Here is a 12,187-nt window from a genome sequence, read left to right as displayed (position 1 = left end):
CCGCTGTCTCCCTTGTCCCTAGCAGAAGACAGAACAGAGGCCTCGGCCGCAGCGCTGAACCTGGCCACAGGCAGCATTGGGAGCATCAACATGTCCGTGGACATCGATGGCACCACCTACGCAGGTGAGGCTCTGGGAGCCCCGAGGGAGGCCCACAGCCAGGGCCCCTCCTGTCACCCTCCCATCTGAACAGCTTCCCAGGGGTGGCTCTCTTGTATGTAGTCTCGAGGTTCCAAAGGTTAAGTGGTTTTTCCAGACTGGGAGAGGCTGAGGATTGCCAGCAGGATGACGGATCCCCCCCCACCTTCAACAGAATGGTGGAGACCCTTCATCTAACCCTTTTGGACCAACGGTTGAGTCGCTAATTGCACCCATCACTTAAGCGCGAAGCATCATAATCCCGTCCATGCCCATGCCTTAAACATCGCGTTTGCCATCATGGACCTGTGGCGCACAGGGCTCCTTGGAATGGTTCAGCTCCACTCTCCCTAGACATTGCCTGTCATTCCCTTTCTTTAAAATAGACCAAGGAGTGACACGCAGGCAAAGGAATCTGAGTGCAGCAGAAATCCGCCTGTTTTTACGATTCCACCCAGTCCTTTAAAGTTATTGCTCTCAGTCTACTTGGGCAGTAGTTTGTTGGCTGGTTGGGTTAGCATCTCTACCAAGTCTTTTCAATTGCTGGAAACCAGTCCTTTTCCCGCTCCCATTTCTTTGGTTTAGGGGTGAGTTTGGGAACAAGCCCCACCAAGTCTTACTAGTAAGCATGGCTTGCTGAGTGGGGGCCAGAGAGCCCGAGGGGTCCAGAGGAGGGGCTTTAAAGGTACACCTTCCATCAAACTGGTGCTCCTATTCTGGCGGCGCCACCCTGCGGGCCTCACGCTCTGGCTCTGCCGGCCACCAGCTGCCAGCATCAGGGTTGCAGCCAGGGAAGGGACGGAGTTCCTGGAAGCAGCCTACAGAGAAGCAGCGATGCCACATCACCTTGCCGGTCACCACATGACTGGTGCTTTGGAGGCCACATTGAGAAGTCTTAGCCTGACATAGGGGGCCTCTCGAGACCAGGCGAGACAATAGGCAGGGCCTAGGTGCCCTTTGCCATCTGGTGGTGCTTGATGGTCTAAGAGGATTGGGGGCTGGGGGTGGGTCCATGGAGAAAGCAGGGAAGGACGAGATCAGTGTCTGGAAAGTGGGAGATAACGCGTCCTCACAACATGGGGAGCAGTCAGAAGGGAGGTGAAGGCACCCCAGACCTCACCTGCATCGCCCTTGTCCCACCTGTGCCCTTTCTTGGTGGGCGTGCACGTCTCACAGGCCAGGAACTGGGAAGTCGTTCCCAAGAGCCCCTCACCTCTGTCCTCACCACCAGAGCTGACAGACCCTGCTCCTCTGCTTTCTCCCCTTTTCTGCCACCCCACAGCCCCGCTGCCCTGGTTTGGGCCTCTTTCCTTGTGGGCCTCTGTCGCCCCTGTTCCTCCCAGCCCCATGGAGAGCATTTTAAAACCCATATCTTATCGTGTCCCTCCCCTTCCTAAAAGCTCCAGGGCCTTCACGACCCACGCAGGGTAAAACCTGCCTCCTAAGAGGCACACGGGCCTCCCTTCCCTCATCTTCCCATCTGTCCAGCCTCACCTGCCATGCCAGCCTCCAACACATTGCCACCTCCCTGCTCTGGCTCTTCCTTTGGCCGCTCTTTCTTTTTTTTTTTTTTTTAAAGTTTTTTTTTTTTTTTTTCAACGTTTATTTATTTTTGGGACAGAGAGAGACAGAGCATGAACGGGGGAGGGGCAGAGAGAGAGGGAGACACAGAATCGGAAACAGGCTCCAGGCTCTGAGCCATCAGCCCAGAGCCTGACGCGGGGCTCGAACTCACGGACCGTGAGATCGTGACCTGGCTGAAGTCGGACGCTTAACCGACTGCGCCACCCAGGCGCCCCTGGCCGCTCTTTCTGATAGCCCAGGCATGCTCTCCCCCCGAGCCTTTCCTGACCAGCTTGCCCCTGCCTTCCATCACCTTCTCTTTGTTCCCACAAGCCCCCAGAGGAGGGAGCAGTGCTCGCAGAGCACTGGTTACATCTCCTCAAAAATCATGGTTTACGTTTCTGCCCCCTGGCCGGCCTGTCAGCACCTGAGGCCGGATGGTATTCAGGACTCTGGTCAGCGGCCAGCATGGTGTCTGGAACGGAGCCTTATACAGGGCTGGGCACCCGTAGCGGGAACAGAGTGCAGCTGCCCGAGACTCTTTGCTCACGCTCGTTCCCCCCTTCCCCCGCAGGTGTGCTGTTTGCCCAGAAGCCCGTGGTCCACCTCATCGCAGGGTCTGCCGCCCAGAGCATGGGCGGCAGCGGCAGCGGCAGCTCTCACTGCTCAGCCAGTCCTACCTCGTCCCGGGGCACCCCCAGCGCCGAGCCCTCCACCAGCTGGTCCCTCTGAGGGGCAGGACCCAGCTCCCCGTGCCCCGCTCTCCTGTCGAGAGTGAAGGAGGTTGATGCACAGAATTTACCTCATCTCACGGAGCCCACGTCAAACACCATGTGGCCAGATGTTGAGAGTTTGGACATGTCCGTCTGTCCGGGCTCCGTTCGGGTCCTGCTGTACTCTGGGGAAAGGGAGAGGCTGCAGGGGCAGGACAGGGCAGCGTTGTCCAATCAGGGATTGTGCTGGAGAACTGGGCGGGGTCTGTGGGCAGCCAGCTTCCTCCGGGGTTCCCAGGCCACCTCCCGTCCCGGGCACAGTGTATCGACAATCTGTAAGCCGGCACAGGGCTGGAGGCCCTCCAGAGCCCTTCCCCTTAATTTATTTCCCTTCCCCTGCTTTCTGCCGTGACCCTGGGGTCACTGGCCTCTTCCCCTGCTCAGCCCTTCAGTCTTTCACTCCCATGTTGGGGCTGCTAGGGGCCAAGACAATGCCTTCATGGCCTTTCTCCGCTGAGCATGGGATGGGGCCCTCCTGCCCACCTCACCTACCATGTTTGGTTCCAGGGGTGTGGGTCCCTCATATTCAAGTCTCGAAGCTATCCTCAGGGCCCCATGTCCCTCTTTTAATGGTCCCAAGAAAGGGCACACGAGGGCAGTCCTCAGGCCCCAGAGCTTACTGGGTACCTGCTGAGGGAGAGGCAGAGCCTCAGGGGGCTGCCCAGGCAGGCCCTGGCACCCGCTTTCACACTGACCCTTTTCTGGCCCTCCCAGACCTCACGCTCTCACTCGCCCTTTTGGCCACCTCTCCCAGGAACAGCCCACTTGTCCCTCGGGCCCTCCCTTCTCATGGGGTCACCTCAGCCCCAACATCCCCAAACCTGCTGATGTCAGGTTCATTGAAATACCTCAGATTTGTAATTGTTGATGTTTGATTCTTCAGGAAGTATTTGCATCTCTGATATCTTTTTTATATGTGTTTTGCTGACTTTTTTGTTTTTAATTTTTATTGTTGTTATTGTAGCACCAAAGAAATGAAAGCAGATCACCCCTAAAGCCGAGCAAACCTTTGGTACCCCAGCCCCTCCGGCCCTTCGCTAAGACCCCAGTGACGAGGCGGGGAGGCAGGCAGGGCAGATGACTCAGGGATCACGGTGGCCGGGGAGGCGGTGAAGCGAGAGGCCCTTGCTCATGCAGGTCAGGTCCAGAAACCACACGGTTCTGAAGATGGTTCCTGACCCATTTGCTGCCAGAGCAGGGCTGGTCCCACACCCCTACCCCCAGCTCCCCAGGGTGGGGACAGAATGGCTCCCCTTCACTCAGCATTGCCACCTCAGGGCAGGGGCAGGCCGGGGAGGCCCTGGGCCTTATAGAGGCCTTGTAGAGCCGTCCCAGGGATAAGGGGATGCCGTGAGCTCCGTCCTCCCTTGGGCCCCTGGGCTGGAGCAGGCCGCTCCCGTGTTGGGAAGATGGGGTGACTGTCACACCAGGCTCATCTCTGGTTGAGTCCGCCCTGCAGAGCTCACAGAACACCGCTCACTGTGACGTCATCGGGCTGTGGTGGTGACAGGCCACGCTGGCACGAGCTGTCACACGGCTAGCATTCGGCCCTGTCTGTGAAAGGAAAGGGAAATCAAAAGCTGGAGCACAAAACAGCTCCCTCAGCCTGGTAAGCTGCACTCTGCCGGACGCATCTTCTCACTCCCTCCCCAGCCTTCCACACACTTGCTCACACACACACACACACACACACACACACAGCCCCACCCAGCGGGGTCTGACCCTCTTCTGGCCTCAGGAGCCTTCCCGCCTTACCCACCAGGTAAGCGCAGGCGGTGGGCAGAGAAGAGTGTCTGGGATCCGGTGCCAGGAAGGGCCCGGTTGGCTGGCGCTGGGCCCACTTGAAAGTGTCGCAACGTTTGGCCAGTGTGTCTTTCTCAGGGGTTTGGTCACGAAGGATGGACTCTTCTAGCCGGAGGACACAGGGACAGTGCACTGTGGCTTTCTGGTCATTGGATCCTCTCCCCTTCCCTAGGCAGCTTGCCCAGCCAGCTTTGCCCTCTCAGCAAACCCTTGCTGCCCTCGAGGACAACAGCAGGGTCTCAGCCCGGAAGCCCAAGAGTCGGGGATGCCAGCAGGTGCCCCAGGAGCGGGGCCCTGGGCAAGAGAAGCTTTCCCTGAAGGTGCAGTCCTGAAGGCCACAGGGCAGGCGGTGGGCCGGGGCCGCTTCGTCCCCACCCCTCCCTCCCCTCCCCATCTGTGTACTCTGACCAGGAAAATGTGCTAGCACATGGGTAGCCTAGGCAGTGGATAAATACCTCAGACGTCCTCTCGCAGCAAGTGTCTGTATATGTTGTGGTTATTTTCTATCTTACATGTTCTCGAATGTTTATATTTCAATAAACCTCTACCTCTTCACACAAGCAGGTCTCTCGGATGCTTTCAGTGACCCTCCCAGTGGGCAGTGATCGGGATGAGGGAACGGTGAGAGCATTGAGAGTAGAAAGGACCCGCTCGTCTGGATCCCTGGGTTTTCCTGAACCTTCTGCCCTTTACTGCTTATCCATTCTCCAGAGTGCTCACTCTCAGCCTGTTTCTGGCTTGGCAGGAAACCCTAGGTATTGCCTGACCACCAGGACCATCTCCAGTGGTTCCGCATCAGTGTCCTGGCAGGCACAGGGCCAGGGGACTGCCTCCATTTAGCAAGGCTTTTTTTGAGCTCCTGCCGAGTAAGTATGGTCCCCGTGCTTATGGAGCTCACGGTCTTGTTGGGGAGGCACACACAATTATCCAATCAAAAATTGAAATGCAATGTGACTGGGACAGTAGGCCATTGATGGCAGATGGATGCTGGGGCAGCTCACTGGGGCATCTCTGGAAAGCCTCCCAGAGGTGGCGATCTTTCAGCTGGAAGAGTGAGGTTGCCAACTGGAGATGTGAGGAGAAGCATTCTCGGCAGAGAAACTGATCTATGGAAACTTGGTGGCCTCAGAGGACCTGCCCTTGGGGAATTGTGGCCAGGACCTGGAGTTGGAGGGGTGAGGAATTGGGGAAAAGAATGGCTGGGTCCATGATGGATCCCAGGCTAAGGGATTTGGGTGCCATCCTTTGAGCATCAGGGCACTGCTGACACGTTTTAACCAGGACCTAGGCTTAAAAAGAGGCTTTTCTGGAAGTGTGATCTAGAGTCAGGAGACATTCTGGACATTAGACCTCTGGGATGCCACCGCTGGAACTCGGGCCTGGACCCAGAGTGCCCAGACTTTTTTTTCCACCGTGATGCACATCCTATGGCTACAACCCAGTTTTGGTGAAACCAAGAGAAGTGGGCAGAGAGGAAAAGCACTGGGGATTTGTAATTGCCCTCCTCCACAACAACGCCCCTCCCCAGTCTGTGCAGTCCTCTGAGGCAGGCAAATGCAGACCCCTTTGCCATTCTGAAGTGCTAGCAAACGAGAGTGACCTTGGGACAGGCTTGAGTCTCTCACTGGTCTCTAAACACCTTTTGAAAGAAATGACCAGTCCTTTAGTAATTTTTTTAAGTATTCTCTACACCCAACGTGGGGCTCAAACACCCCAATCCGGAGATGAAGAGTCACATGCTCCACTGACAAAGCCAGCCAGGCACCGCTAGCCCTTAGTACTTTAATAACTGGTAACCGGTAGTTGGTATCACACCTCACAGCTTCCTGTGACGCAGCAGGAGGCCCATGAGGGTGTCGGGGAGGTGAGGAGAAGCAGGGTCTAGAGACCTCTGAGGCGGAAACGGTGCATCGTGACTGCAGGGGGTGGTGCGAGGAGAAAAGCTCCTGACGGACGTGGAGAATCTAGGAAGAACAAGGCACCAGGCCGCTGCAATTCCTTCCTGTTTCAGTTTAACAAGACCTATAGGAGAATATCTTCCAAGACCTCGAGAAAGGGAAGGATTTCTCCAACTAGACCCTCCAAAAGAGTTTATCAAAAGATCCTGGTATTTTGGGATACCTGGGTGGCTCAGTCAGTTAAGCATCTGACTCGATTTCAGCTCAGGTCATCATCTCACAGGTTCGTGAGTTTGAGCCCCACATCCGGCTGTGTGCTGACAGTGTGAAGCCTGCTTGGGATTCTCTCTCCCCCTCTCTGCCCCTTCCCCCTCAAAATAGGTAGATACAGGTTTTGGGGGCACCTGGGTGGCTCAGTTGGTTAAGCTTTGGACTCTTGATTTCGGCTCAGGTCATGATCACACGGGTTGGTGAGATCGAGCCCTGTATTGGGCTGTGTGCTGACAGCTTGGAGCCTGCTTGGGATTCTCTCTCTCTCTCTCTCTCTCTCTCTCTCTCTCTGCCCCTCCCCCGCTCACGTTCTCACATTCTCTCACTCAAAATAAATGAACAGGAAAAAAAAAAAAGAAGATACTGGTATTTAGAAAGACACACTGGGAGAGTCCCCTGGATGGCTCAATTGGTTATGCATCTAACTCTTGACTTAGTCCAGTGTTGGACTCTGCACTGATGGCACGGAGCCTGCTTTGGTTTCTCTCTCCCTCTCTCTCCGCCCCTCCCCTGCTTGTGCTCTCTCTCTCTAAATAAATAAATAAACTTAAAAAAAATAGATGATACTTGCAACATAAAACTAACAGCCAGTGTGTGTGTGTGTGTGTGTGTGTGTGTGTGTGTGTGTTAATGCTTATTGTTAAAAGCAAAAGGGGGGGGGGTTGAAAGAGGGGGCCAAGTCATGAACAGCTGTTTTGCAGAAGAGGAAATACGAATGGCTGGAACTCGCTGGGGCCAGGGAAATGCACAGAAAACCATTCCACACCATCAGATTGGCACACACTTTGGTCTTACAATACCAGGTCTTGGCAAGGATGAGGAGCAATGGGAACTCTTGGAGACTGCTAGGGGAATGTAAATTAGTCTAACCACTTTGGAAAACACTTGGGCATTACCAAGTGGCACATGCAATTCTGCTAGGTTTGTACCCCAGAGGAACTGCACGTGTGCTCCAGACCTGACAGCACTTAGCTATGAAACTATCGATTTCTGAATACTGGTGTGGGCCAGGTGCTGTTTTAAGTTCTCTGTGTTAATTCCTTGGATTCTCTACACATATGAGATGGGACTATGATTCCCATTTTACAGATGAGGAAACCGAGGAGCAGAGAAGTTGAGTAACTAGCCTGAGTTCTTATAGCTAGTGAGAAGAGCTGTAGGGGTTCTAATTCGGTAGCTACGGAGTCCAGAGTCTGCCCTCCCAGCAAGTACTAAGCATTCTATACACGCTTATTTCCACTCCACCCACACCCCTATGAGGCAGTAACTTCGTTCATTTTACAGATGCAAAAACTGAAAAGCAGAAATGTGCTGGAGGTCACATATCTAGTGAATGGCAGGGCTGGGAATGGACTCCAATCAGCTGCCCTAAACTCTCCTGCATGTGCCTCCCTTCAGTGAGGGGCAGGGGCGACCCAGCCCGGTGACAGAAGGAAGCAGAAGTTGGAGGGGGTGTCTGGTCGTCCCAAGTCTCCGTTCCGCCCATGTCCCCCTTGCTGTGCAGTCGGGAGTCACCTGACAGTCCTGAGAGGCTCCAAGATTCTCCTGGACCAGCCTTCCTGGCTCCGCGCCCCGCCGCAACCTCCCCCCACCTCATTGGCCAGGACTGGCCACGTGCCCTCCGTATAGCCAATGGGGGGAGGGGGCGGGGCGCGGGAGGGAAGCCCGGACGCCTCCTGCACCTTCTCCTGGGAGTCTCCGCCCTGAAAAGGGGAGTTGGTGGCTTGCGGCTTCTGAGAGATCGGAATCACCACTGGAGGGAAAGGAAGAAGGAACCGACCAGAAAAGCAGGACCGGGAAGAGTGGGGACCTTGCTGCGCTTGGAGGCAGAGAGGTACCGTCTCTCTGGAGGGGGGGTGGGGGGGTGGGGGGGACGCCATCTGTGCCAGGAAGCAAACAAGAGCCGGCCTGAGGGAGTGAGCGGCCGGAGGGTGGGTGCCCGGCCTGAAGGGAGGGCCCTCCGGGGAGGGCAGCGCCCTGGTTTGGAGCGCACTGGGGATGCGCCCTGGCAGGGGTCCCAAACCACTCATCTCATGTGAGCAGAAAGGAGAATAATTTATTTTCGGAGTCTGGGGGAGCCCAAGGACAGCGGGGCGTGGGACTGGCCTTGGCAAGTGCTGCCCTTGGAAGGTACTCCTTTCCTTCTGAAGACCAGCTCACCATGCTGCCCAGGCCACAGAGCAACGTGAGATGACCATCCTAAAGGTCAAGTTTATGTCTTCTCCATACAAGAGACCTCCTGGGATGAGCTAAAGTGTCTCCATCCCAATTCCACGTCCTGGGACCTGTCGGCTCCATTTGCCCTCACTGAAATCCAGCTTTTGACACCATGAAAAACAGGGAAGTTAACAGTTCCCAAGTTTTCTGTGTCCAGTCTTCAGCCCGAGAGACTACGATTTTGTCTCAAGTCCAGTGATCAGGACAGGGCCACTGGCTCTGTTGGGCTCAGGACCCAGTGCTGGACCCATCAGCTGGGAACTCTGCAGCTCCCACAGTAGCTGTGTGAATGGCAGGGAGGGCAGAGAACATTTTGCAGGAGACGATGCTGGAGAAACAATCTGAGAGCTGTTCTGTCCTTCCATCCTGCCAGGGTCCTCCTCTGCCAAACTCTGCTTAAGTCAGTAGATGGAGGGAATGTTCAGTGACAGAGTTGAGGGAGGTTCTGGAAGCACGTGGCCCAGCTGGCGGAGCTCTGTAGGGGAAGGAAGTACACAGCAGGGTGGGGAGGGAAGTTCAGAAGGAGAAAAATGGCCAGATAACCTCAAGGGGGACAACTCTAAGCCACCCTTGCCTCTGGCCATCTTTGATGGCCATTGTATCAAGCTCAGAAATGAGAAACTACCTTTCTGGAACAGGTTAAGGGACCAGGGGGCTTAGCTGCCGTTTTGCTGTGTGACTTTGGGCACATTACTGCCTTGTCTGGGCAAGTTCCCTGTGAAATAGGGACTATAGAGTGATGTGAGGCACAAATATATCAGAACTCACTTTGAAAAGTCTAAAGCCCAATACCCAAGGCCTTCACCAGTAAGACAGAAGGTTTGTGGTCATCACTGTGCTGGGACAGGGCAGTGAATGGACCAACCAAGCCCCACAAGGACCTTAGCACCCCACTGGCCACTCTCTGCCCAGCTCTACTTCTAGCCACAGGGTCCCCCTGGGAAAGGGCAGGTGGTCTCATCCACTAAGAGTCAAGAACCTTGTACTGACGTGGGCATTTCAGGCCCTATTTCAGGCAGGGGACAGGGAGGCTTCTGACTGCAGCCACCTATGACAGGTCCCCTGTCTCAGGACTGACAGAAACCCTAGCCGGGGGGGGGGGGGGGGCTCCACTCTCCCCAGGGAGTCCTTGCCCACCCTTGGTTCTTGAAGCCTGACAGTCTGCTGTCAGCTCACTGGGGGCAAAGGGCTGACCTCGGTCTCTTGTGCAGCAGAGTGAGGCTATAAACCTGGACCCTGGTGGCTCTGGGCCTCAGTGGGCACAACACCTTTCTCCTCCAGCTAGGGCACTGCCCCAAGTGCCACCGTTTCTCAGATGCTCCTCTCCTCCATGGTTCTTGGGCTATGGCTGACACCTGGGGACAAATGAAGCAGAAGCTGACCCCACAGAGGACAGAGAGGCAGGGCAGGTAACCAGGTATGGAGTAGTTCCGGTTCTATCCAGGGAAAGGGAGGCCAGCTGAGGAATCCATTCAGAATCTCCAAAGGCCCACGCTGGAAGGACCTTGTGGGCCTCTGTCTCCCCCCCACTCTGGCTTGCAGATGGGGAAACAAAGGCAGAGAGAGAAACAGGGTCTGGGTCACACAGGGAGGCAGGGGTTACTCTGCCTGTTCCTCTAGGGAGTCCCCAGGTGTCACCTTCAGGGGTTGAGAGATGGCTGGAGGCTCCCACCCTCCCAGTGCTAGAGCCCTCGATGCTCAGAGCTACACCAGCTCCTCTCCCTGGGGACACAGTTCTCAGCCTGAGGGTCGGAACTCTTGGAGTCTCCCAGGTCCCACTGGCAGATGTGACCCCATTCTCTAGGGGTCCCCAGAGAGAAGCTCAGGCAAAAGATAGAAGTCCGCACCCCATCAAGCTCCTCCACACAGGGTCATAAAGATGAGAACCCGCGTCAAGGTGAAATGGTATTTAAGCCTAAAGCAGGAGCTGTTCCAGGCCGTGGAACGTGCTATATTTTCCATCACTGGCAGCCCACTTTGTCTCCTGAATGTATTAAGTGCAAATAATGCCTCATTGATAGAATACCGGACAAATAGACTTTGCGACTAAAGCCCTATAGGCAGGTGGTCTTGGGCCCACCTCTATGGTTTTATGACTTTAGTACCGACTCACTCTAACTGGACCCCAGGTATAGGGAAACTCAGGGCCACCGGCCAGGCGCACTGTCTCGTGTAATCCTCACATCATCCTTTGAGATAGGTACGATAGGCAGTATCCCCCCTTTTACAGAAGAGCAAACTGAGGCCCAGAGAAGGCAGACTTGCTCACGCTCGCTGAGCTGGTCAGTGGTGGAGGTGACTTGAGCATAAGAAGTCCACTCTCCTTCCATGCATGACCCCAGGCCCAGGAACCCAGAGGTCCTAATCCCTGTGCCTCCAGAGCCCACCCAGCCATGCCCCCTCCTGCTTCTTCCCCGTGTTCCGTTCCTCCGAGAGAATAAGGCAGACCAGGAGATACATCAAGTTCCAGGCCTGGCAGTGTCCTCCCTGGGATTCTCTTAGCATGTCCCTAAATGCCCTCTCCCATCTACCCCCAAATCCTCACGGGAAGGGGAAGAGCTGTGAGGGTCTCTGTGAAGGAAGGTGGTTTCTCCCCACAGAGCCCCTCAGATCCGGGTGCCCCTCACTCCATGGTCCTCACTTTTCCGCCAGCTCCTGCTCAGAACCCTCAGCTGCTTCCAGCCTCAGCTTCTCAGCAAGCCTCTCTGCCACCTTGGGGAGGAAGGCAGAAAGACAGTGAGCACATTGTAGGGCCCGGGCCCTCCTGGGGGCAGTGCGAGGTTGGGAGGGATTTGACTGAGTCCGGGGAGGGCAGGTCAGTGGCAATGGGGACTGGGCACAGGGGACCGTGCCCCCCCCCCCCCACCGGGGCATGCAGGCCTGGCAGAGGCACAGAGGCGGAGGGATGCTGAGCACCTGGTTCTGGGCACCTCCGGGGCCGGCTGGTGAGCCTCCAGCTCTGGGTCCCGGATTTTCTGGAGCCCAGCTCGCCTCTGGGCCAGCTCCAAGCCTGCCTCCTTCAGGGAAGTCTGGGAATGGGGGGAGAGTCTGAGAGGGAGTCAGTCACTGGCTCCTACCCTGATCTGGTGCTTCAGGACATCGCCCACCCTGGTTCTCGCGGGGGCCTGCCTGGGACTCTGCCTTGCTGTCGGGCAGGGAGAGGCAGGTAGAACAGCACTTGGAGGAGGGAGCAGGACAGCCTCTGCCTCTCCACACCGTACAGGTGACTACAAATTCCCCTGAATACAAAAATATGAATGGGTGATACTCCCTCAGTGCTCCCTATGGGGCTACGCTGCTCAGCCCAAGGGCTCCCCGAGGGCAGGCCAGGTCTCCAAACCCTTTACATCTCCAGATCATCCCCTGTCTCCCTGCATGGGGTCCCTGTGCACTTAGCCCTGGTGCACTTGCTTTGCATTGATTGGTGAGCCTGCCCTGTGTGCCTGGGCTCCTCCCAGGGCCACCCTGCAATAGTACAAGGTCAGGGCCACCTGGGGCTCCAGCCTAGAGTGGGTCTAGGCTCTG

General features: G+C 56.1%; 1 protein-coding gene across 4 annotated transcripts in view; it reads left to right on the top strand.

Annotated features, from left to right (window-relative positions):
- The window catches only part of ARID3B (AT-rich interaction domain 3B), a 58,054-nt gene extending 53,217 nt beyond the window's left edge, over positions 1-4,837 (top strand). For 2 of the 4 annotated variants that reach the window (XM_047074812.1, XM_047074814.1), the window contains exons 8-9: positions 23-124; positions 2,276-4,837. In XM_047074812.1, coding sequence (XP_046930768.1) covers positions 23-124; positions 2,276-2,433 — 260 coding nt within the window. In that variant the 3' untranslated portion in view covers positions 2,434-4,837. The remainder of the gene's footprint in view (positions 1-22; positions 125-2,275) is intronic. The other 2 variants (XM_047074813.1, XM_047074815.1) reach the window with 1 other exon arrangement.
- The last annotated feature ends 7,350 nt before the right edge of the window (positions 4,838-12,187 follow it).

This window comes from Lynx rufus, unplaced genomic scaffold, assembly GCF_022079265.1.
Source record: "Lynx rufus isolate CCGP_SWC_20201006 ecotype Redwood Valley unplaced genomic scaffold, mLynRuf1.p SCAF_13, whole genome shotgun sequence".
Classification (NCBI taxonomy): domain Eukaryota; kingdom Metazoa; phylum Chordata; class Mammalia; order Carnivora; family Felidae; genus Lynx; species Lynx rufus.
This window is presented reverse-complemented; position numbering and strand designations above follow the sequence as displayed.